This window comes from Ammospiza nelsoni, chromosome 9 (assembly GCF_027579445.1).
Source record: "Ammospiza nelsoni isolate bAmmNel1 chromosome 9, bAmmNel1.pri, whole genome shotgun sequence".
NCBI lineage: Eukaryota > Metazoa > Chordata > Aves > Passeriformes > Passerellidae > Ammospiza > Ammospiza nelsoni.
Genome location: NC_080641.1, coordinates 27,140,716 through 27,157,843, shown reverse-complemented (window position 1 = coordinate 27,157,843; position 17,128 = coordinate 27,140,716). Strand labels below are relative to the sequence as shown.

At 51.1% G+C, this 17,128-nt stretch overlaps 1 protein-coding gene across 2 annotated transcripts; it reads right to left on the bottom strand.

Moving 5' to 3' along the window:
* Positions 1-5,465: 5,465 nt before the first annotated feature.
* NASP (nuclear autoantigenic sperm protein) lies at positions 5,466-16,598 on the bottom strand. 2 transcript variants are annotated; one of them, XM_059478656.1, is made up of 15 exons: positions 16,457-16,598; positions 15,670-15,720; positions 14,781-14,891; positions 14,200-14,280; positions 13,960-14,054; positions 12,385-13,239; positions 10,481-10,563; positions 9,537-9,613; positions 9,332-9,405; positions 8,201-8,389; positions 7,819-7,985; positions 7,357-7,410; positions 7,193-7,264; positions 6,130-6,261; positions 5,466-5,635 (listed from the first exon to the last, which is right to left on the bottom strand). In XM_059478656.1, exons 1-15 carry the CDS (start codon positions 16,516-16,518, stop codon positions 5,582-5,584), a joined length of 2,157 nt encoding a protein of 718 aa, XP_059334639.1. In that variant the 5' UTR covers positions 16,519-16,598; the 3' UTR covers positions 5,466-5,581. The 2 variants fall into 2 exon arrangements, with proteins under 2 accessions (XP_059334639.1, XP_059334640.1); XM_059478657.1 differs by lacking the exon at positions 6,130-6,261.
* Positions 16,599-17,128: the final 530 nt, after the last annotated feature.

The window sequence follows — 17,128 nt, the reverse complement described above, 5'->3', positions numbered from 1 at the left end:
TTCTAATTGTCTTTCTTATGTAAGAGAAGCTTTCCTCTAAGGGACCTGCAACTTTGGGGGTTCAGTAGCACTGGGGATAAACAGTTTCTTCTCCCGCTCTATTTTTCCACTTGGCAAACATTGCTGTAGTGCTCAGACTGCAGGAGCTGAACTCTTCCTTTAAGAAGGGAGAGGGAGAACAATGCTGAGATGACAGTCCATATCTGGGGATTTTTTTTAAAGAATATAATTCAAAATTATCTTCTACTAAAGCAGTTTGCTTTTTTTTCCGCTTCATACAAAATGGTGAAGCTCGACCGGTCGGTGTCACTTGTTCCTAGTGCAATGCTGCTGTTTATGTTCACAACGTGGCAAGGGAATGTCTGAATCCAAAGCTGTTTTCATTGAAATCTTTTTTAAAAATTCATGAAAACATTTCTATTAGATTAAAAAGAATTTTACAAACAACTCAGTTGTGGCCTAAGCTATTTTAGTGTCTGGTGTAAGTTCAGCTTGTGCACAAAGGTTTTGGATTGGAAAGTGCTCCGGGGTTGTGCAGTGTTTGCAGGGGGGTTGGACAGAGTCACACAAAACCTGGTCTTGCTGACCTGAGGGGGTTTGACCCAAGGTTGTTCTTAACCCATTTCTGGCCAGGCAGAGAGGACAGAGGTGTAAGAAAATGATAATGTTTAGTCCTGAATCTTTGCATCTGGATCCAAGGGCGCACGCTCAGCATTATCGGGTGTAAATCTGCTACCTGTGCTTCTAGCTCCTGCTGGCTCTGCAGTGAACCCCAGAGGAGAGGGGCAGTGGGGCATTTCTTCATCCCTGTGCTCTGGAAACCAGGGTCCAGGGGCTGAGGCTGCTTGGGAGGAGCTGGGGCTCCTGTACGACTTTGCACAAACTATCTTGTTCCTTCTGAATATTCAACCACTGCTTTTGTCTGGAAGAGCCTATCCATTTTTTAAAATTTAACTTCCTATATCCTATATTTAAACCAAGTTATGCAGATGTGTGTGCTCTGATCTCAAGAACTGGGGTAAATTTAAAAACCCCTTCACCTGAGATCCATGCTAACATCCACTTGGACTGGGGGAATTTGATTGCTGAGCGCTCTGGAGTGGAACCAGCCTGGCCTGTGTGTGCCAGGAGCTCCTTGTGCTTCACCTGACCCTTCTGTGGGCTGTGCAGGGTTTAAACATCAATGAAACTTTGGAAGTGGCAGTGGCAGCCCCTGGGTGAGCCTGGCAGGGCAAGTCCCCATCCATCAAATGGCAGCTTTTTCCTGAGCAAATACTGAGTACCACTGGCAGTGAGGTGAGGGGAAAAGCTGGCAGGGACTTGCCAGGCAGAGCTCACGTGGGTGCAAGGATGGAATACAGGGAGCTTTTTAGGGAAAAAGAGCAGGGCCTGGACACCTGTGGCAGGAAAGGGTAGAAGGAGCTATTTCACCTCTCTGTAGAGGTTCCCATTAGCTTAAATTCTGCTAAGTGGCAGCTGCTGCAAGGTGGGCAAGGGGCACTCCTGGCCAGCGCCAGGGCAAGCATGGCTGTCAGTGAGCACTTTGTAACCTCAGAGGGACACGGGGCAGCAGGGCCTCCCTCATCTTGTTTTCTGTGGATTGCTCTGGTGCCTCAGCGATATTTTTCCCCATTGCGGTGCCCGTGGTAAACAGTGGGAATGTCCTGGGCTGGGGGCGGGGCCCTCCAGCGTCCAGCGTAGCAACAGTGGCTTCAAACACTGCAGCCACGGCCACCAGCAGGTCTGTGCACACTTCCAGCCTGTCCCGGGGTACCAGCCCCGCGGGGGACCCCCTCTGCCTGTCAGGATGGCCTCCCCGAGTGACTCCACTCGCTCTGCTTCCCAGGGTGTTGGACATGGGGCCCTTCCTCTGCCCCCGCTGCCGCTTGGCGTTCAGCTCCCGACCGCTGCTGCGGGTGCACATGGAGAAGCTGTGCCTCGGGCCCACGGCACCCGGCGGCTCCTGCCTCCGTGGGGGGAACCCTCTGCCTGCGGAGGGAGCGCAGGGCACGGCAAGGAAACCACAGGACATGTCGGTAGTGTGCAGCTGGGTCTGGCACAGAATGGGGATGGGGACAGGTGCTGGGCTGGGAAACAGGGAATCACATCCAGGATCCAGCTCGGTCTTAGCTGGGTAAGCATCCATCTTCCCATGCCTGCACCACACAGGCAGCCCTTGGTGCTTATTTTGCTGAAACCAGAAGAGAACATTATTGAGGGGGAAATTGGGGGAGGGAGTGTCACCCTTTTCTTCCCTTTGTGTCTGCGAGGTCGGGATGTCCCAAAATACAAACAACGCTGAGCCACACCATCACTTTGTGCCTCGTGGGGTCCCACCAGCTGTGCAGGGACAGCAGGGACCAGGGCGGGCACGGGGAGCTCCCCTGGGGGATGTGCTGACCCCCCGCGAGAGGGCCCTGCTCCGCACGGCCAGCCCCACCGCTAGGAGGCTGCCAGGGGAGGTACGGTGAATCCTGAATGCCAGGGAGGACAGCGGCAGCCCCAGAGCTGCGGGCCAGCCCCTCCTTCCCGCTGAACCCCGTGTGCCGCAGGGAGAGCCCCCCCGGCAGCCGCCCCCACGGCAGGAACAGCGGCAGCCGCCGCAGGAGCTGCTGGAAGCCCACGAACGCCAGGTGGCCGAGATCCGGGCCAGGACCCGGCAGCTGGAGCGGCAGAGAGAGGGTAGGGCCCGGCAATGGTTTTGGGGCGCTGGGGAGGCTCGTGTGGGATGCAGTAACCCCAATAGTGGGGCTGTGGGGGCCATGCTGAGCCCCCCGGCCTGTCACGGTCCCTCAGGGCTGTGCCGGCGGCTGGCAACACTGGGGGCCAGGGCCGAGCAAGGGGAGCCCGAGCAGGGGGAGCCTGAGCCGAGCCAAGGCCCGCGGGACCAGGCTGGACATGTCCGAACAGCACAGCACCGGTGAGCCCAGACCTGAAGGGTCACAGCAGAGCCCTGGCCCTGCGGGGTGCTCTCCATCAAGGCTCCCTCACCCCCAGGTGTCTATCTCCTCCCCAGGGCCACCCTCCACCTCGACACCCTCCTGCCGCCCGCAGGGCCGCTCGCGGCAGAGGCCAGGTGAGGTCTGTGGGCCATGGCGGCTCTGAGCGGAGCGCCCAGCCGAGCCCGGGCAATGGCTGATCCGGGGCTCCGGCAGGGCACTGCGAGTGTCCTACCTGCGCTCCGGGGGACACGACCCGGCCATCCTGGACCAGCTCCTCCACCTCCAGCTGGAGGCCACGGTGCTGGAGAAAGGAACGGCGGGGCTGCACAGGGGCAGGCGGATGGGTAAGCGCCATCACCAGGCCCAGGCCTGTCCCCCCTCAGGGACCGCGGCCCCAGGCAGCAGCTGAGGCACCCCTGGCTGTGCCAGCAGAGCCCCCCAGCACTGGCACTCACGGTCTGGATGCGGCACTGCTGGCCGTGGAGCTGGAGAACCGGCGTCTGGAAGATGAACTGCTGGCACTGAAGGTCAGAAGGGAGAGGAGAGCAGATGCTGGTAGGTGATGGGTTCCTCATCTGCACCCCACAGCCCCCAGCTGCCTCTGTGGTTGCAGCATCAGAGCTCCAGGCTGGAGATGGCTCCTGGAAATACTGGCAGGTGGAGGGGGCTGCAGCTCGGGGTGGGTTCTCTGCAGTGAGCAGGGAGAGCCCTGGTCCCCTGGGGCCCGGAACACGGGCCTGGTGAGGTGCCAGGAAAACGGCTGCTGTAAACCCCACGGTGACCAAATCCTGTTGGCCAGGCTCACGGGCAGCCCAGCGGCACACGCAGGAACTGGCCCGGCTCCAGGCAGAGGTGGGGATGCTGCGATGCCAGGCAGAGCAGACAAGGCCATGGCTGCACCCCGCCGTCTGCCCATACCCTGTAGCCCACCCACTACCACCAGCCCTTGCTGTGCCAGAACTTCTCATGGTAAGAGCCTCGGCCCAGGGCGACTTCCAGCTGTCCAAAGAGGAGAAAGGGGAATTGGGATTGGGCTGCCAACTGGGACGGGATGACGGGTGTGGAGGTACAAGCTTGGGGACATTTAGGAACAGCTCCCTTTGCTGCACTTAGGGATAGAGCCACTAGGGCAGGAGGCAAGTCCCCACCAGTGCTGGACCAGGGGTGTGATTTGCTCTGCACACCCAATGCCACATGTGAGGGGATGTCCAGGCAGCTCCCACCCTGCCAGGACCCTCCTCCCCCTGACATCACTTTTTTCCTTTCCCAGGAGCCCCCCAGGCCAGCACTGGGGCCTGGCAGAGCCACAGCCCATGTGCCCCCTGGACACACCCTCACCCCCTTTGTGACCCTGGAGGACCCTCCTCCTGCTCAGGAGCCCCCAGCACAGGGCAGGGCTCCCCAGAGGTGAGCCAGGAACAGGCCATGGCCCCACTGGACTGCCCTGCCACCCCTTCCACCAGCAAACTGGGGCTTCAGTAACTGTTAGGGTGATGAAGGCAAGATCTGTGGTTCCAGTTGCAGATGGGTTCAGGGACCAGTTCTGCAGCTGGCACCAGGATCCCACAGTGCTGGGGTGAGTGGAAATGTATGGGATCACTGCTGGGACCAAAGAGGTTCTGGGCATTTCAGCAGGAAAAGGACAGGAAACCCCCCAAGCCAGCAGCAAACTGACAGCTCAGCCTCCCCCTCAGGACAGAGCTCACAGTCAAAGAAGTGGTTCAACCACTGCTGCTCACAATGGTGGTTTGGGGAAAGGCAGAGGGCACAGAGGAGTAAAATAAATTCCTGTCCTCAAGCACATCCCCACATCCAGCCCACTGTAGGGAAAGCCTAACCCAGGGCATGCACAGCTCAGCCCTGGGAACCAGCACAAAAGCCACAGCCAGCTTTACAAAGTGTCAGAGGCCCTGTGCTACGTTTAATAAAAGGCTTCAGCTCTTTGCTTTTCACTTCTTGGCCTTTTTTTATACACATACAACCCAGGGCAGGGTCCCAGCCCCACCTGGGCACTCCAGCTGGCTCAGGGGACAGCCCTGCTGCCCCTGTCCCCAACCACCAGCACCTGCTCCTGCACTCCCTCCTGGGTGCAAAGTGGAGGTTGAGCAGAGATAAAATTACAGAGCAACAAAGCCCAGGATGTTACAAAGCTCTTTCTTTATCAGCCTCCCCCACCATCTTTAGGCTGCTCAAAGCTGAGGGTGGAACTATCAGAACCCACTTAGGTTCAGCCTAGAATGAACAAAACACAGCCCCAGCTGTGACAAGGGCCCAGCAGAAGGAAAAAAGGTCAGGTCCCTGGACAAGACAGTGAAGCTCAGGCAATGCTCTCCTTCCCTGCAGCAGCCAGCCCTGCCTGGCCCATCCAACCCTCTGCTCCTAAGGAGGCAGATGTGGGTGCAAATGCTGAAAGGAAAGGGAGCACGAGCCCAACAGTGGGCCAGAGCTAAGACCTGCAGCCCAGGGAGACAGCCAGGAGCAGAGTTGGAACCTGTCGCAGGAGGAAGGTGAAAATAGGGACTATTTGCTTACAATCTTTATTGAAGTCATACAAAAGTTGCCAAAAAGTGAAAAAATACACTATATACAAAACCATTTTCCTTGTAAGGAGAGGAGTGTCCAAGGTTAAAGAATCATTATCATACTGTGCTTTCAACTGCAGCCCCTGATTCTGCTTGTGGCCTTTTCTCTGTCTAAAAGAGAAGATAAGGGTTTGTTTTTAAAAGACAAGACACAGTCTTACAGCACCAACTCATGCAGCAGCCCAAGGGTTCTGTAATTTGAAGACTTAACTATGTGAACTTTGCCAGTCCAGAGCCCAACACTACCCTCAAGCATTGATAGTAACAAGTGCAGCCCAGGGGTAAGTAATAAAACCCAGGGACATGAAAAACTGGGGGAAGACCCTCTGCTGGAGTTGAGCCCAGCAAAAGGCACCCAGACCCTGTCTCTGTCCCACCCCACAGGGGACAAGGCTCCATGGCTGAGTCTGTCCAGCCCACACAGGGTCAGCACCACAGCACAACATGCATCCTGCCCACTAGGAAGAGTCATCTCATCTGGGAAACCTTGTGAGGGACAGCAGGCAATAAAACCAGGACATCTACCAGGCACAGAACCATCCCTGAACAGAGAGGGGGGAAATAAAATAAAAAGCACAGCCCAGACTCCTGGCTCAGCTGCCCACCTCCTCTTCCTTTTTTTCTGCAACCTCATTTCCACGGGGGACAGAGTCCCCACCACCACCATTGACAGCTGGTTCTGGTTTAGATTTCTTGGCTTCATTGTCTCCCTGATGAGTCTCCTCCTCTGGTTTCCTCTGAAGACAAAATTATTTATAATGTCCACTAAATACAAATCAAAGTTTAAATCTTTTTGAGAAATTCAGCATTAGATGTCACTGCACATCATCTACCCAACCTCTGCTTGCCAGGCTCAGGACATCTGAGTCTGTGGTTAAACCCCCAGTGCTGGGGTTTAACCAGAGCTTTGAGACCCCAGTGACACTTTGGGTGCCAGGAGCTCCACAGCTGAGTTATCTTCAGTTACAGTCTGGTAAAGAAAGGTGCAACCACTGAGCCTGTAACTGTTCCAGGGTACACTCAGGGCATCTACAACATTTGAAATCACCTAAAGCAGCTCCAAATCACTCCAGGCACACCTGAACTGACAGACCAATGGAACAGAGGCAACATAAAACTGAGAGTATCACCTATATTAGTTTTCATCAGCAAACACTTCTAGAGAAGAGATAACATTTAAAGGAACCAAATTCTCAATATCTGATCTCTTAAAGAGGCACTTTATAATTACCACCAGTGTGGCTTTACTATTTATTAGAAGTCCAAGTCCCAATTTCCTTTTGGAAAGACAGGAACCCAGCCCAGCCTGGTTGCCTGCCTTGTCCTTGGGATCTGCAGGTGACCCTGCTACTCTTGAGGGTCCTCAGCAGAGGAAACTCTTGTTCAGGGAACGCCTGCAGAAGCCACACAACTGGGTCAGATTTACATCAGTGTGGGTCAGGCAAGGTGCTGAACCTCCAAGAATGGTTTCCTGGAGGCCAGATGGTTCCCAGACTGATTGGTTCCCAGTGGAAAGGAGTTTCATACACTACTGGTTTTACTTCTGGAGTGTTTTGCCATTATACAGCTAAGTTAATAAAACATACTTTTAAGACAAATCCTATTACACAGAGCAAGCCAGTGGTACTTCAACAAACTCCTTGTTTAACAAGTAATTTCTGGACTCACCTTTTTCCTGACTAGATGAGAGATGTCTGTTACACACTGAGATGCAGCATCAGCTCCTTTCCTTACTGGAATCTGTTACAAGACAGACACTGACACATGAGCAAACACAACCAGCAATCCTTAGAGCAGACGAGAATTAACAAGGTAATTTTAGATTAACTTACTGTGGACACAGAGCCACTGTCTTCACTTTGTGCAAAGCCAGATGTAGTTCCAACCTTAAGAAAAGCACAAAAAACAGACTGTGGCAGACAATACATGTGAACTTAGTGAGATACAGAAAGCCCAAGTCCTTCCCATCCCAACACTGGATTCTGCACTTCTGTTCAGGACAGATGCAACGTGCACTCCACATTTGCCTGACCCATCATTTCCAGCCCTGATACATGAAATGCCACAGAAGCCTATCAAATTCCTGTTTAGTTTGGAACAATTAGTATCAGGGCTCTTAGTAAATATCCTCTTCAGACATCAGCTGCCTCAGTTTCCTTCTCACAACCACAGCCTGGTAACACCTGTGAGCAACCACCAGTCCCTGATAAGTCTGAGCTCCTCCCATTACTGATTTATTTTAAGTTCCACTGGAGGAAGGGTTGGGTCCAAAGGAAACCACAGGACACACTCACCAGAGTTGCTTTCAGTCCTAGCTCAGCTACTTTTGCACTTTTCTGTGACTCCTTTGAATCTTCTATCTTCTCTTTAATTTCAGGAAGCAGTCCCTTCAGTTCTTCTATCTCCTTCTCGTCCTCAGGGGACCCAGTGTCTGCCTTTTTTATTCGCTCAGTCAGTATTGCTGGGATGAAACAGTTATCAGAGCAAAACACTGAGACAAAGTAACTGCCCAGATAACAACACCCAGAGGCAACTATCTGTTAACAGTTTTACCAATTCTGCCCTCAGTGTAGTCTCACCCCTTTCAGAAAAAACACTACACAGCAGACAATGAGCACACCCCACTGCTTTGCCTTGTGAAAACTCACTAGGCAGCAGTTTCAGAATTCCACGTACCCAGTCTCTTGTCTATGACCTCCATGGACTTCCCAAACTGCAGCACGGCCTCGTCGAAGTCGCTGTTGTAGTGGTAGGCCAGGGCGAGCTGGTAGTGGCTCTCGGCCAGCAGCCTGTCATGGGCCTCCAGGTACTTCTGCTGCAGGGCCAGGCAGGCCTGGAACTCCTCTATTGCCTGTGTGTAGTTTTCTGCAGGACAAAGCCCCAAGGTCTTTACAAACCTCAGTGATTATCCACAGCAGCACCGTGCAATCCCTGGTTTGGTTACTCGGTGTTTTGTTACACATTATACAGACTGCAAACAGAACCACCACCAAACACAGCAGTGCTGGGCTGCTTTCAGAACATCAGCTGACAACTCTGCCTCCCCTGAGAGACCATCTAGGCCAGCTCCTCTGGCTCTCACAAGTGCTTTGTCTAATTTCAGCACAGAAAACTGAGCAGCCAAGTCAAAGCAGGCACTAAATCCTCCTGCTTTACCTTCTACCAAGAACTGAACACAACTGGTCCCAACTGCAACACGGATCTGGAGCCAAGGACAGTGCCACCTTCCTGCCAAGCTCTCCCCAAATGTGCTCCACTGACATAAGACACAACCACTGTTCTGTAGCCCTGGCCCAGAAACCCGCTGGGTTATTTGCAATGCCTGCCCCAGAGAAAGTGTACATGTGGATTTAACAAGATTAGAATACATTTTTAAACGAAAGGCAAGTGAGTCATTACAAGGGTTTGTAATGGGGTTTGCCTCCCACTCCTTTTTTCTGCTGCGTAACACAAGAGCCTTTCTTGACTGTAACCTAGGATTTGGGAAGGTCTAAGAGAGTCAATGACAATATCAGCAAGTCTCTCAAGTTCATAAGCAAGGTTTGGTCACTTCAAAAAGCAGAACACAAGGCTGGCAACACATTGCTTCTTACTCAAACATTTTTTCCACTGCTCTGCAAAAGCACAGACTATCCTATTTAAGGCACCAACCATTACTTCCAAAGCTTCTCACATGGCTGCAACTATCGTGATCTAATTTGTTCTCATCCTGACAGCTTTAACTCACCTCTGGTCATTTTAAAGTACAAAACCCAGTGACAGAAAGTAGAATCAAACACTTTGCACATGAGAATTAACATTACTTACCAGATTCAATGCTAACTTCTCCTAACTTCAGATGAGCTTGAGCTGCGTGGAGCTGAGCTTCTTTTGTTTCTTGTCTACAGCCAGAAGAAAAAAACAGTTTTCAAATCCTGATCAGAGCATGCCACATTCTCTAACTGGCTATGCCACCATCCAATTTACACTGAGTTTCTGTGGCATATACCCAAATTAGCACTTTAGTCTTTACCTTTTGTAAATGACTTTTGCTAACTCCAGCATGTCCCAGGCTAGCTCAAGATTGCCAATTTCATCCTCCTCACTTTCCTGTAAAGACCAGAAATGCATGACAGATTAAGTGACTTGGTCATAGACCACATCAAACACCACCCTTAAATTCCCAACCAGTGTTATCAAGGAATCCCTTTCTGCAAGAGGTGAACATTTCACCACTGGAAGAAAAAAAAAAAAAAAAAAAATATACAGAAGAGGTTATTGCATCAACCAAGACTTTGCCTGGAGTAAAAATGTTTCAATGGAATATGAACTCATATTGTTCTGTGATATGCTTTAATTTTTTTCCAGAAATAACAGGGCACCAAGCACCAGTATTATCCCAAGATTTTGGTTAAGGTTGTTTTAGATGAACCAAATAAAGTTCACGGTCCAGCTTTTTTTAATGAGCCTTTGAGCTTTGTTAGAATAGTCTGAGAAAGGGACAGACAGTTATCTTGAATGCCACTCTACGAGGCTGCAGATTTTTCCAGGTGTTTTGACTGCTACATCAATGTACATCTCAGGTTTGAGGAGCACCACATTTCTCAAACAATTCCCATCCTAATCACAGCTGACTGGACAAGCAGACAATTAACTGTTCCAAGTAACTCCAGTGACAGGCTGGAACAGCTCTTCCTGCCTGCCCCTGCACCACCAGGCCAAGTCAGCTCAGCACAGCACAAGCATTTGTGCCAGAGCAGCTGAACAAACCCAAGTCTACAGACACAGCTGAGCAAGATGCTACAATGCAGACAAGGCCCAACACTGGCCATTCCTAAGTAATATTAGCCTTCAGAAGTATTTTCCTACACAGAACTAAATGAAACACAAGTGAGCTTTTAGAAGGTCATAAACATCATATTTAGCCTAATACTGCATCCTTCCACCTGCAGTGGTGTCTGACCTCAGCAACCTCACCTTGTCTTCCACTGTCAATTCATTCTCCTTATCATCATCAGCTTTATCATTTTCTTTATCTTCCTCTTCAGATTCTTCTGTTTCTACAAGGCAAGTAGATGCATGAGGACACTTCTGGTTACTGTGCTTGCTCAACACGGAGTCAGGCAGAGTGTGTTATATCCAACCCTTATCCTTCCAGTGACAGGTTAGAGGTGTGGTGTAAGAAAAACAGATACATTAAAGTCTCAGCATGAGCAGCCATCTTGCTGAAACCATTCAGCACTGTAGACTGAAGCAGTCCATAAGTTCGATGTCTTACTATCAACAACAGAAACTTATACAGAATTCAGTTCTCACCAATCTGTTGTCAGCTCTCACTGAAGCCACAAGATTTTGAGCAGCCCTAGAGGCACTGGCCAGCTGCTAAACTTCATGCTACACAAAGTGTTTTCAGCAAAATAGCTGCCAAGCTGAACACAAATTAGTCTGTTTCTCAGTTCATGATCCTTATGTTAGGCATTTAAGTATCAATGTTAAAGAACCTCCTCTTGTGTAGTACTAATTTGACTTTTGACACTGTGCAGAATCACCATGTCATCTGTTCTACCAGCAGAAGACATTTGGGAAAATGTGCAGTAAAGGAAAATGGCTAATAATTTCAGAGCACTGGCTGGTCTGCAGGCTGAAATCACACAATTCCTGTATCACCACCTCTGGCTATTCCAGAACACAAGCTTGTTTGGGGAGGGACGGGGACTAGAGCCTGTGAACTCACTGTCTGACTCCCAGCACACACCCACCACTGAGAGGGCCAAACCTGTGAACATGAAGACACTTGTACAAAGGTAAACAGAAGAGATGTCAGGATGCTAAGATTTAAGTAGTGGGAGGAGTTTGGAATGAATCATCCAGACCAGGATGTTCCAGAGGGTCCTCACATTGCCAGAGTTGGGGCAAAAAGCAGCAGCATGTGTGCATAAGCAGCCTCTCAGCACTGAGGGTGAGGAGCAGGTAACTACCCCTAGTTTATTTTCAGTCATCCTCCCTCCACACAGATGCTGTTAGGCCACTGCTCCACCACTGAGTGTTCACTATGCTCAGCAGAACAAATCCTTCCAGGCTCCAGAACTGTTCAGTCTGAACATTTGCCACTCCTGAAGTAAGGCACTGCCTGTGAAGATGAGTTACTGGCAAGCAAAGTTGCAATTACAGTTCATCAATTAACTTGTGCAATAAAAGGCACAGGCCCACTAAGGCCACAAAGTACTGCTGCAGCAAAGGGTGCAAGTCTTGCTGGGTGCAAGTCTTGCTGCAACAGAGCCTGGGAAACAGTTATAATAAAGCAGGGAAGCAGAAGGGCAAAAGCTGGACAGCCAGAAGACTGTACTAGAGCAGCAATAAGCCTTCAGCAAATTAAGCTTAGATTTTCCAATTAAATTTTCACTAGCAATGACCATCATAGACTCAGTTGAAGAGTTCCTCTCCTCCAAGAGAAGTTTATGTGTTCAGCTGTTCTTGTTTTTCCACCACCATTGAAAATAAAACACAGCTATAACCAGAGAAATTTGTGCTTTGCAGTTATGTGAAGGTTAGTGCAATACACCCAGATGCATGCAAGTGAACATCCATTCAGTATTCTCCACCAGCCTAGCCATTACTTACACATTTCACAGGGCTGTCAGTTTGCTTTCAAGTAAGACTTGCTTTGCAGTTAGTTAAGCGTTAGTCTAGAGAAACTGAGACTATTTACTATTCCTTGAAACTTTACTTGTATGTAAAGTCCTTCAAGAGCCCCTTTACTGTGCCTTTTCCTTGTTCTAAGGCAAACAGAAAATTCTGAATGGAACACTTTTTACCCATTGTTAGCCAAATCCATCAAGTCATCCACCCACAAGTAGGAACTTTTTTCCTCTCAGTGTTACCTTCTCCCTCTTCCATCAGGTCATCTTTCTCTTCTTTTTCTACCTTAGCACCTTCACCCTCTTCCATCAGGTCACCTTTCTTTTCCTCTTTCTCTACCTTAGCAGCAACTTCAGTCTTTTCTTCCATGTCATTAGGTGGCTCTTTGCCCTCTGGGGGCACAGGTTCCCTTGAGGACTCTATCTCTTTAGATTCACCTGGTTTCTCTTCTGTAACTTCCTCTACTGGCTCATGTTTCTCTTCTGCCTTCTTCTGTTCAGCCACCTCTGCATCCCCTTCTGCATTTTCTTTCTGTTCCACAGCAGCTGCTGCCTGTGCTTCTGCCTTTTCTTCCACAGCTGTCTCTGCCTGCCCTTCTACAGCCTCTCCCTTCTCCTCAGCTGGCTCTTTTTCTGTTGCTTCTGCTGCCTGTTCTCCCATCTCTCCCTTCTCTTCCACAGCCACTTCTCCTGCTTCAGCCTCTTCCCCAGCTGCCTTTGCCTCCTTGTCTGACACTTCTGTCGTTCTCTCCTCCTCCTCAGCTGCCTTCTCTACCTTGTCCTCAGGCACTGCCTTCTGCTCTTCTTCTACCTCTTTCTCTTCCACAGCTGCCTCCTCTTTCACAGGCATCTGCTTCTGCTCTTCTGAAATTTCTTCTTTTCCCACAGAATTCTCAGTCTTCTCTTCAGCCTCTTCAAGTTTTGCATCCTTGTCAGCAGCTGCTTCTTTGGGTTCTTCTTTAATCTCTTTCATTTCAACATCCTCTTCTTTGACTTCCTTCCCAGAGTGCACTGTAGACTCTTCCGTGGACTTTTTGGCCTCTTCCTTTTCCCCCATGGCGTTATAAACCTGTTCTCTCAACTCCTCCCTTGTTTCTTCTACATGATTGAGGAAGCATAAACATTTCTTCGAGTTTAGTGATAAAGACATTAACGGGCACTGCCAACACCACCCTCAAGACCCTCCAGTGTGTTGGTTTGTTACCAAGTTGGATGACACTCCTAAAAGCTTCATTTTCCAAGTACAAGGAATTAGGAGACAACCAACATAGCTGCTTGATCTAAGCAAGCCCCTTCCCCTTCCCCAGACTGCAGCATTGCAAGCGGCCGCTCAAGCAGGGTGCGGTTGTGCAGCGATTTTAGTCACAGCTAAGCGAGAGGTGCCAGTGCTTTAACAGGCTGGATGGACAGGAATTCCTGTATCCTCTCCAGCTGCAGGCAGCATAAAACAGCCACTGTTCTGGGACTTTGTACAGAGACTGACCTCTGGGACTACACACACTGTACTGCTACAAGGTTACAAAGCAGTGGAGTCAGCGGTGAGGCTTAAGAAAGCGAGTTTGAATGCAGTGTTCAGGACACAGACACCTGGTGACCCTTTACACATGCTTTCAGTGACCAGCTCCCTACAGATGTTTTACAGATTTTGTTCATCTTTAAGGAAGACTAAAAAAAAAAGCAAACAGAGTCCATTCAGGCTGCCAAGAGTTTCAATAGAAAGATTCAGGCTACCCAAGATACCAATGGACTAAGTTTGGATCATTCCAACAAGAAAACGCAGCCTGGAGCCTCCATGGCAGGGCAGGCAGCTTTACATACCATCAGCAGCTGGCAGTGCAGAGTCTTCTTCTGCTTTTTCTCCCTCTTCCACCTGCACCCCTTCTAAGGCATTTCCCAGCACACCATTTTCCATTCTAAAGGGAACAGGAGTTTGTTATCCCTCGGATATTTAATACTATAATTTGAACTGCACAAGCTGCAACACCCCAGCCCATCCCACCCAGGGCAATCCTGTCACACCAGACACACTCTTCACCAAATGACAAACTGTCACCATACCTTGCCAACTCCAGGAGAGATTTTCCATAATAAAAAAAAGCTTCTGCACACTCATCCGCTGTCTCACCGTACTTTTTACCCCTACAAAAATAATAAAGAATTATTTGCCTGTGCCTACTTTAGATTTGGATATGTGAACTTCAACATTAAATATTCCTAGACAAAAAGATCACTTTCTTGGCTGGTTTCCCATTGCTTTAAACAAATATTGAATGCTTCTCTCAGTTACATATGGCTCTCAAACACCCAACTGAGGAAATTATTACTATCATTCACAGAGACTGACCAAGACCAGTGAACAAGTTACTAGAGAAAACACCTGCATAATAAACTATCAAATCCCTTTCCCTCCTTAGGGAACTCTGCTGGCAATGCCTATCACAAAAGTCACCTAAACTGTACACCAACTACAGCATTATCCAACTCTTGGGTGACTTCAAATAGTTTGCCCACTCCACAGTCACATTATAAATTATAAACATGTTAAGTAAAAATCCCAGTCTTTCTTGCATAATCCACATCATAACAGCCAAGCTGAAGCCCAAACCCAGCAAAAACACACAGAACATTCTACTACTCACAGTAAGCTTGCAGCTTCCTGGAAAGCATTCACAGCAGCTGGAATATTTCCCATTACCAAGTGCTTCTGTCCCAAACCCAATAGTTTCTTGGATTCTCCGTCCACATCCATACTAGAGGAAGGGGAAATAAATCAAATAAAGGATTCTGTCAAATTTCACAGTAATTTTAGCTTTCAAAACTTAGTCTGCTTTATGGAATAGTGAGTTGCATGCATTACAGTGGTTGGAACTACCAGTGTAGGTGGGATTTGTTTGGTTTTATTTGTGTAAAACTGAACAACAGATAGTTCCAATAAAAGGGAAGACAGGCAAATTTATCCAATCACTGCAACAAGTATCAGAATCTGCTGTAACAAAGGCTGCTAAAAAATATACTTTAGGAGTTACACACCAACACACCACAGAGCACCAGTGCTCCAGACTCCAATGCTAAATCAAGAAGAATAAACTCAAGTTAAAACTTTTCATAGCACAGCATGGTGCATCTGAGAAGAACGACAGATGCAAGTGTCAGTTTCAATTCAGTGCATCTTCCACAGCTTCATTTCCAGAAGGTCCAGACCAACATCTCAGACTGGGACAAGAGGAGCTGCCCAGAGGAATACAATCTATCACAAGCCAGCTACACTCTTGTGCCTCTCCAGCACTAATTAAAAACCCAGAGACTTTAAGAACAGCTGGTATTTTTGTAGGTATCAGTCTCTGAAAAGGCCTTGATGCACCAGATGTGTGCAAACCACTGGTGAGCACAGGTTTTCAGCACCTACATCACACATGGGAGTTAGCTCCAAGTCAAAGAAGTAATATGAAGGTCATCACCTTCACGTTTTACACAGTAACTCCAGGATCTTGTGTTATTTCAAATTGACAGTTCCAACTCCCATCTCACCTGTCTGTCTTGTCCGTGGATGTGGAAGGAGCTGCCAGTTCCTCTTCCATCCTGCAAACAGAAAATCGAACGTTCTTTTTATTGACGTTCAGAACCGGCCACTCATTTCACGGCACCAGCTGAGCTCTCAGGGTGCGAAAGCAGCACCAGAGCCTGGAGCAGAGGTGCCCATGCACCCGCAGCGGGCCCAGGCCCCTCGGTCGGGTGTTTACGGTTCGAGGGGAGGCTGCGAGGGGCTCTGCCCGCCCCGGCCCGGCGCTCCCCGCAGACAATGGGCCCTTTCCCGCCTTCCGCCGGCCCCGCCCCCCGCCCTTGGCGCCAAACCCCGGCGGCGGCTCCTCACGGGCCGCCGGTCACGTGACACCGCCCCCGCAGCCCGCCCCGCGGCGTCGGCTGCCCCCAACAAAGATGGCGGCGGCCGCGCAGCGGTCACGTGGTGGCTCCGCGCGAGCCGCGCGGGCCCAGCTGGCGCCGGAGGAGCGGGGCGGCGGCACGTACCACCGGCGGCGGGGGGGGGGACGGCGGAGGCAGGTACCACAAACGGCGAGAGGGGGACGGGGGACGCAAGTACCACCGCCGGCGAGGAGGAAAGGGGGGGAGGAGGGGGTGCAGCTCCGCCAGCCTCACCGGCACCCCCGGCCCTCCCTCTAAGGAAATCCGGCCCACCGGCCCCCTTACCCCCCATCCCCTCCGGTACCCTGAGGCCCGAAGGCGCTCCCCGTCTCCCCTGATGCCCCCCGGCCCCGACACGCACACACCGTAACCGGGGCAGCCCGCGCGGCCCTACCTAGTCTGGGAGGCCGGCGCGGGCTCAACGCAGGGGGGAGCGGCGATGGCCGAGGATTGCATAGAAGCTGCTGGAGAGAGGGGCGGCGGCGGCAGAGTGCAGCCCCCTGCCCCTCCGGCTGCCTATATACCCCCGAGGACACGCCCCGGCCCGCCTGGCGGCGCGCGCGCGCCGCAGGGGGACTACCGCTCCCGGCACGCTGCGCGCCCGCCCCGCCGTGGGACGCCGGGGGCGCCGCCGCGCGGGGCACGCTGGGAAGTGTAGTGCCGGAGAGGGAGGTGGGGTCCCGCGGGGCATGCCGGGAGGTGCAGTCCCGCTCCCTCAGGCCGGCTGCGGGATCCCCTCAGCCCCGGCTGGGGCCCGCGAGGCTCTGGCACCCCGGCCCAGGCGAACAGACCCCGGGTGTCTGCCCAGCTAACGCAGATGCTCGGCTCTCCCCTGAGACATGAGCACACGAGCAGGCAGGGCTGACATGGCCGCTGCCCTGTCACAACACAGCCCACCACCGAGACCTCCAGGCTCTGCTATTTCAAGGTAAAAGTTCTCCAGCTTCAACCCTGCTTTGTCCCTCCCTGCAGGAACAGAGCTGGGAAGTGCGGGGTTCACAGAGTTACAGAACTCACGTGCTTTTCTTGGGAATTCTCCCAGCCCAATTAGGTACTCTTGCTCAGA

Bases quoted from the DNA above. Each gene is read 5' to 3' on its own strand.
- NASP (XM_059478656.1), bottom strand. From the start codon at position 16,518: ATGCAATCCTCGGCCATCGCCGCTCCCCCCTGCGTTGAGCCCGCGCCG. The intron at 14,281-14,780 runs GTGAGTAGTAGA...TTATTTTTGTAG, and splicing joins CAGGAAGCTGCAAGCTTACT to GGGTAAAAAGTACGGTGAGA. The intron at 6,262-7,192 runs GTGAGTCCAGAA...TTTTGTCTTCAG, and splicing joins CTCATCTAGTCAGGAAAAAG to AGGAAACCAGAGGAGGAGAC.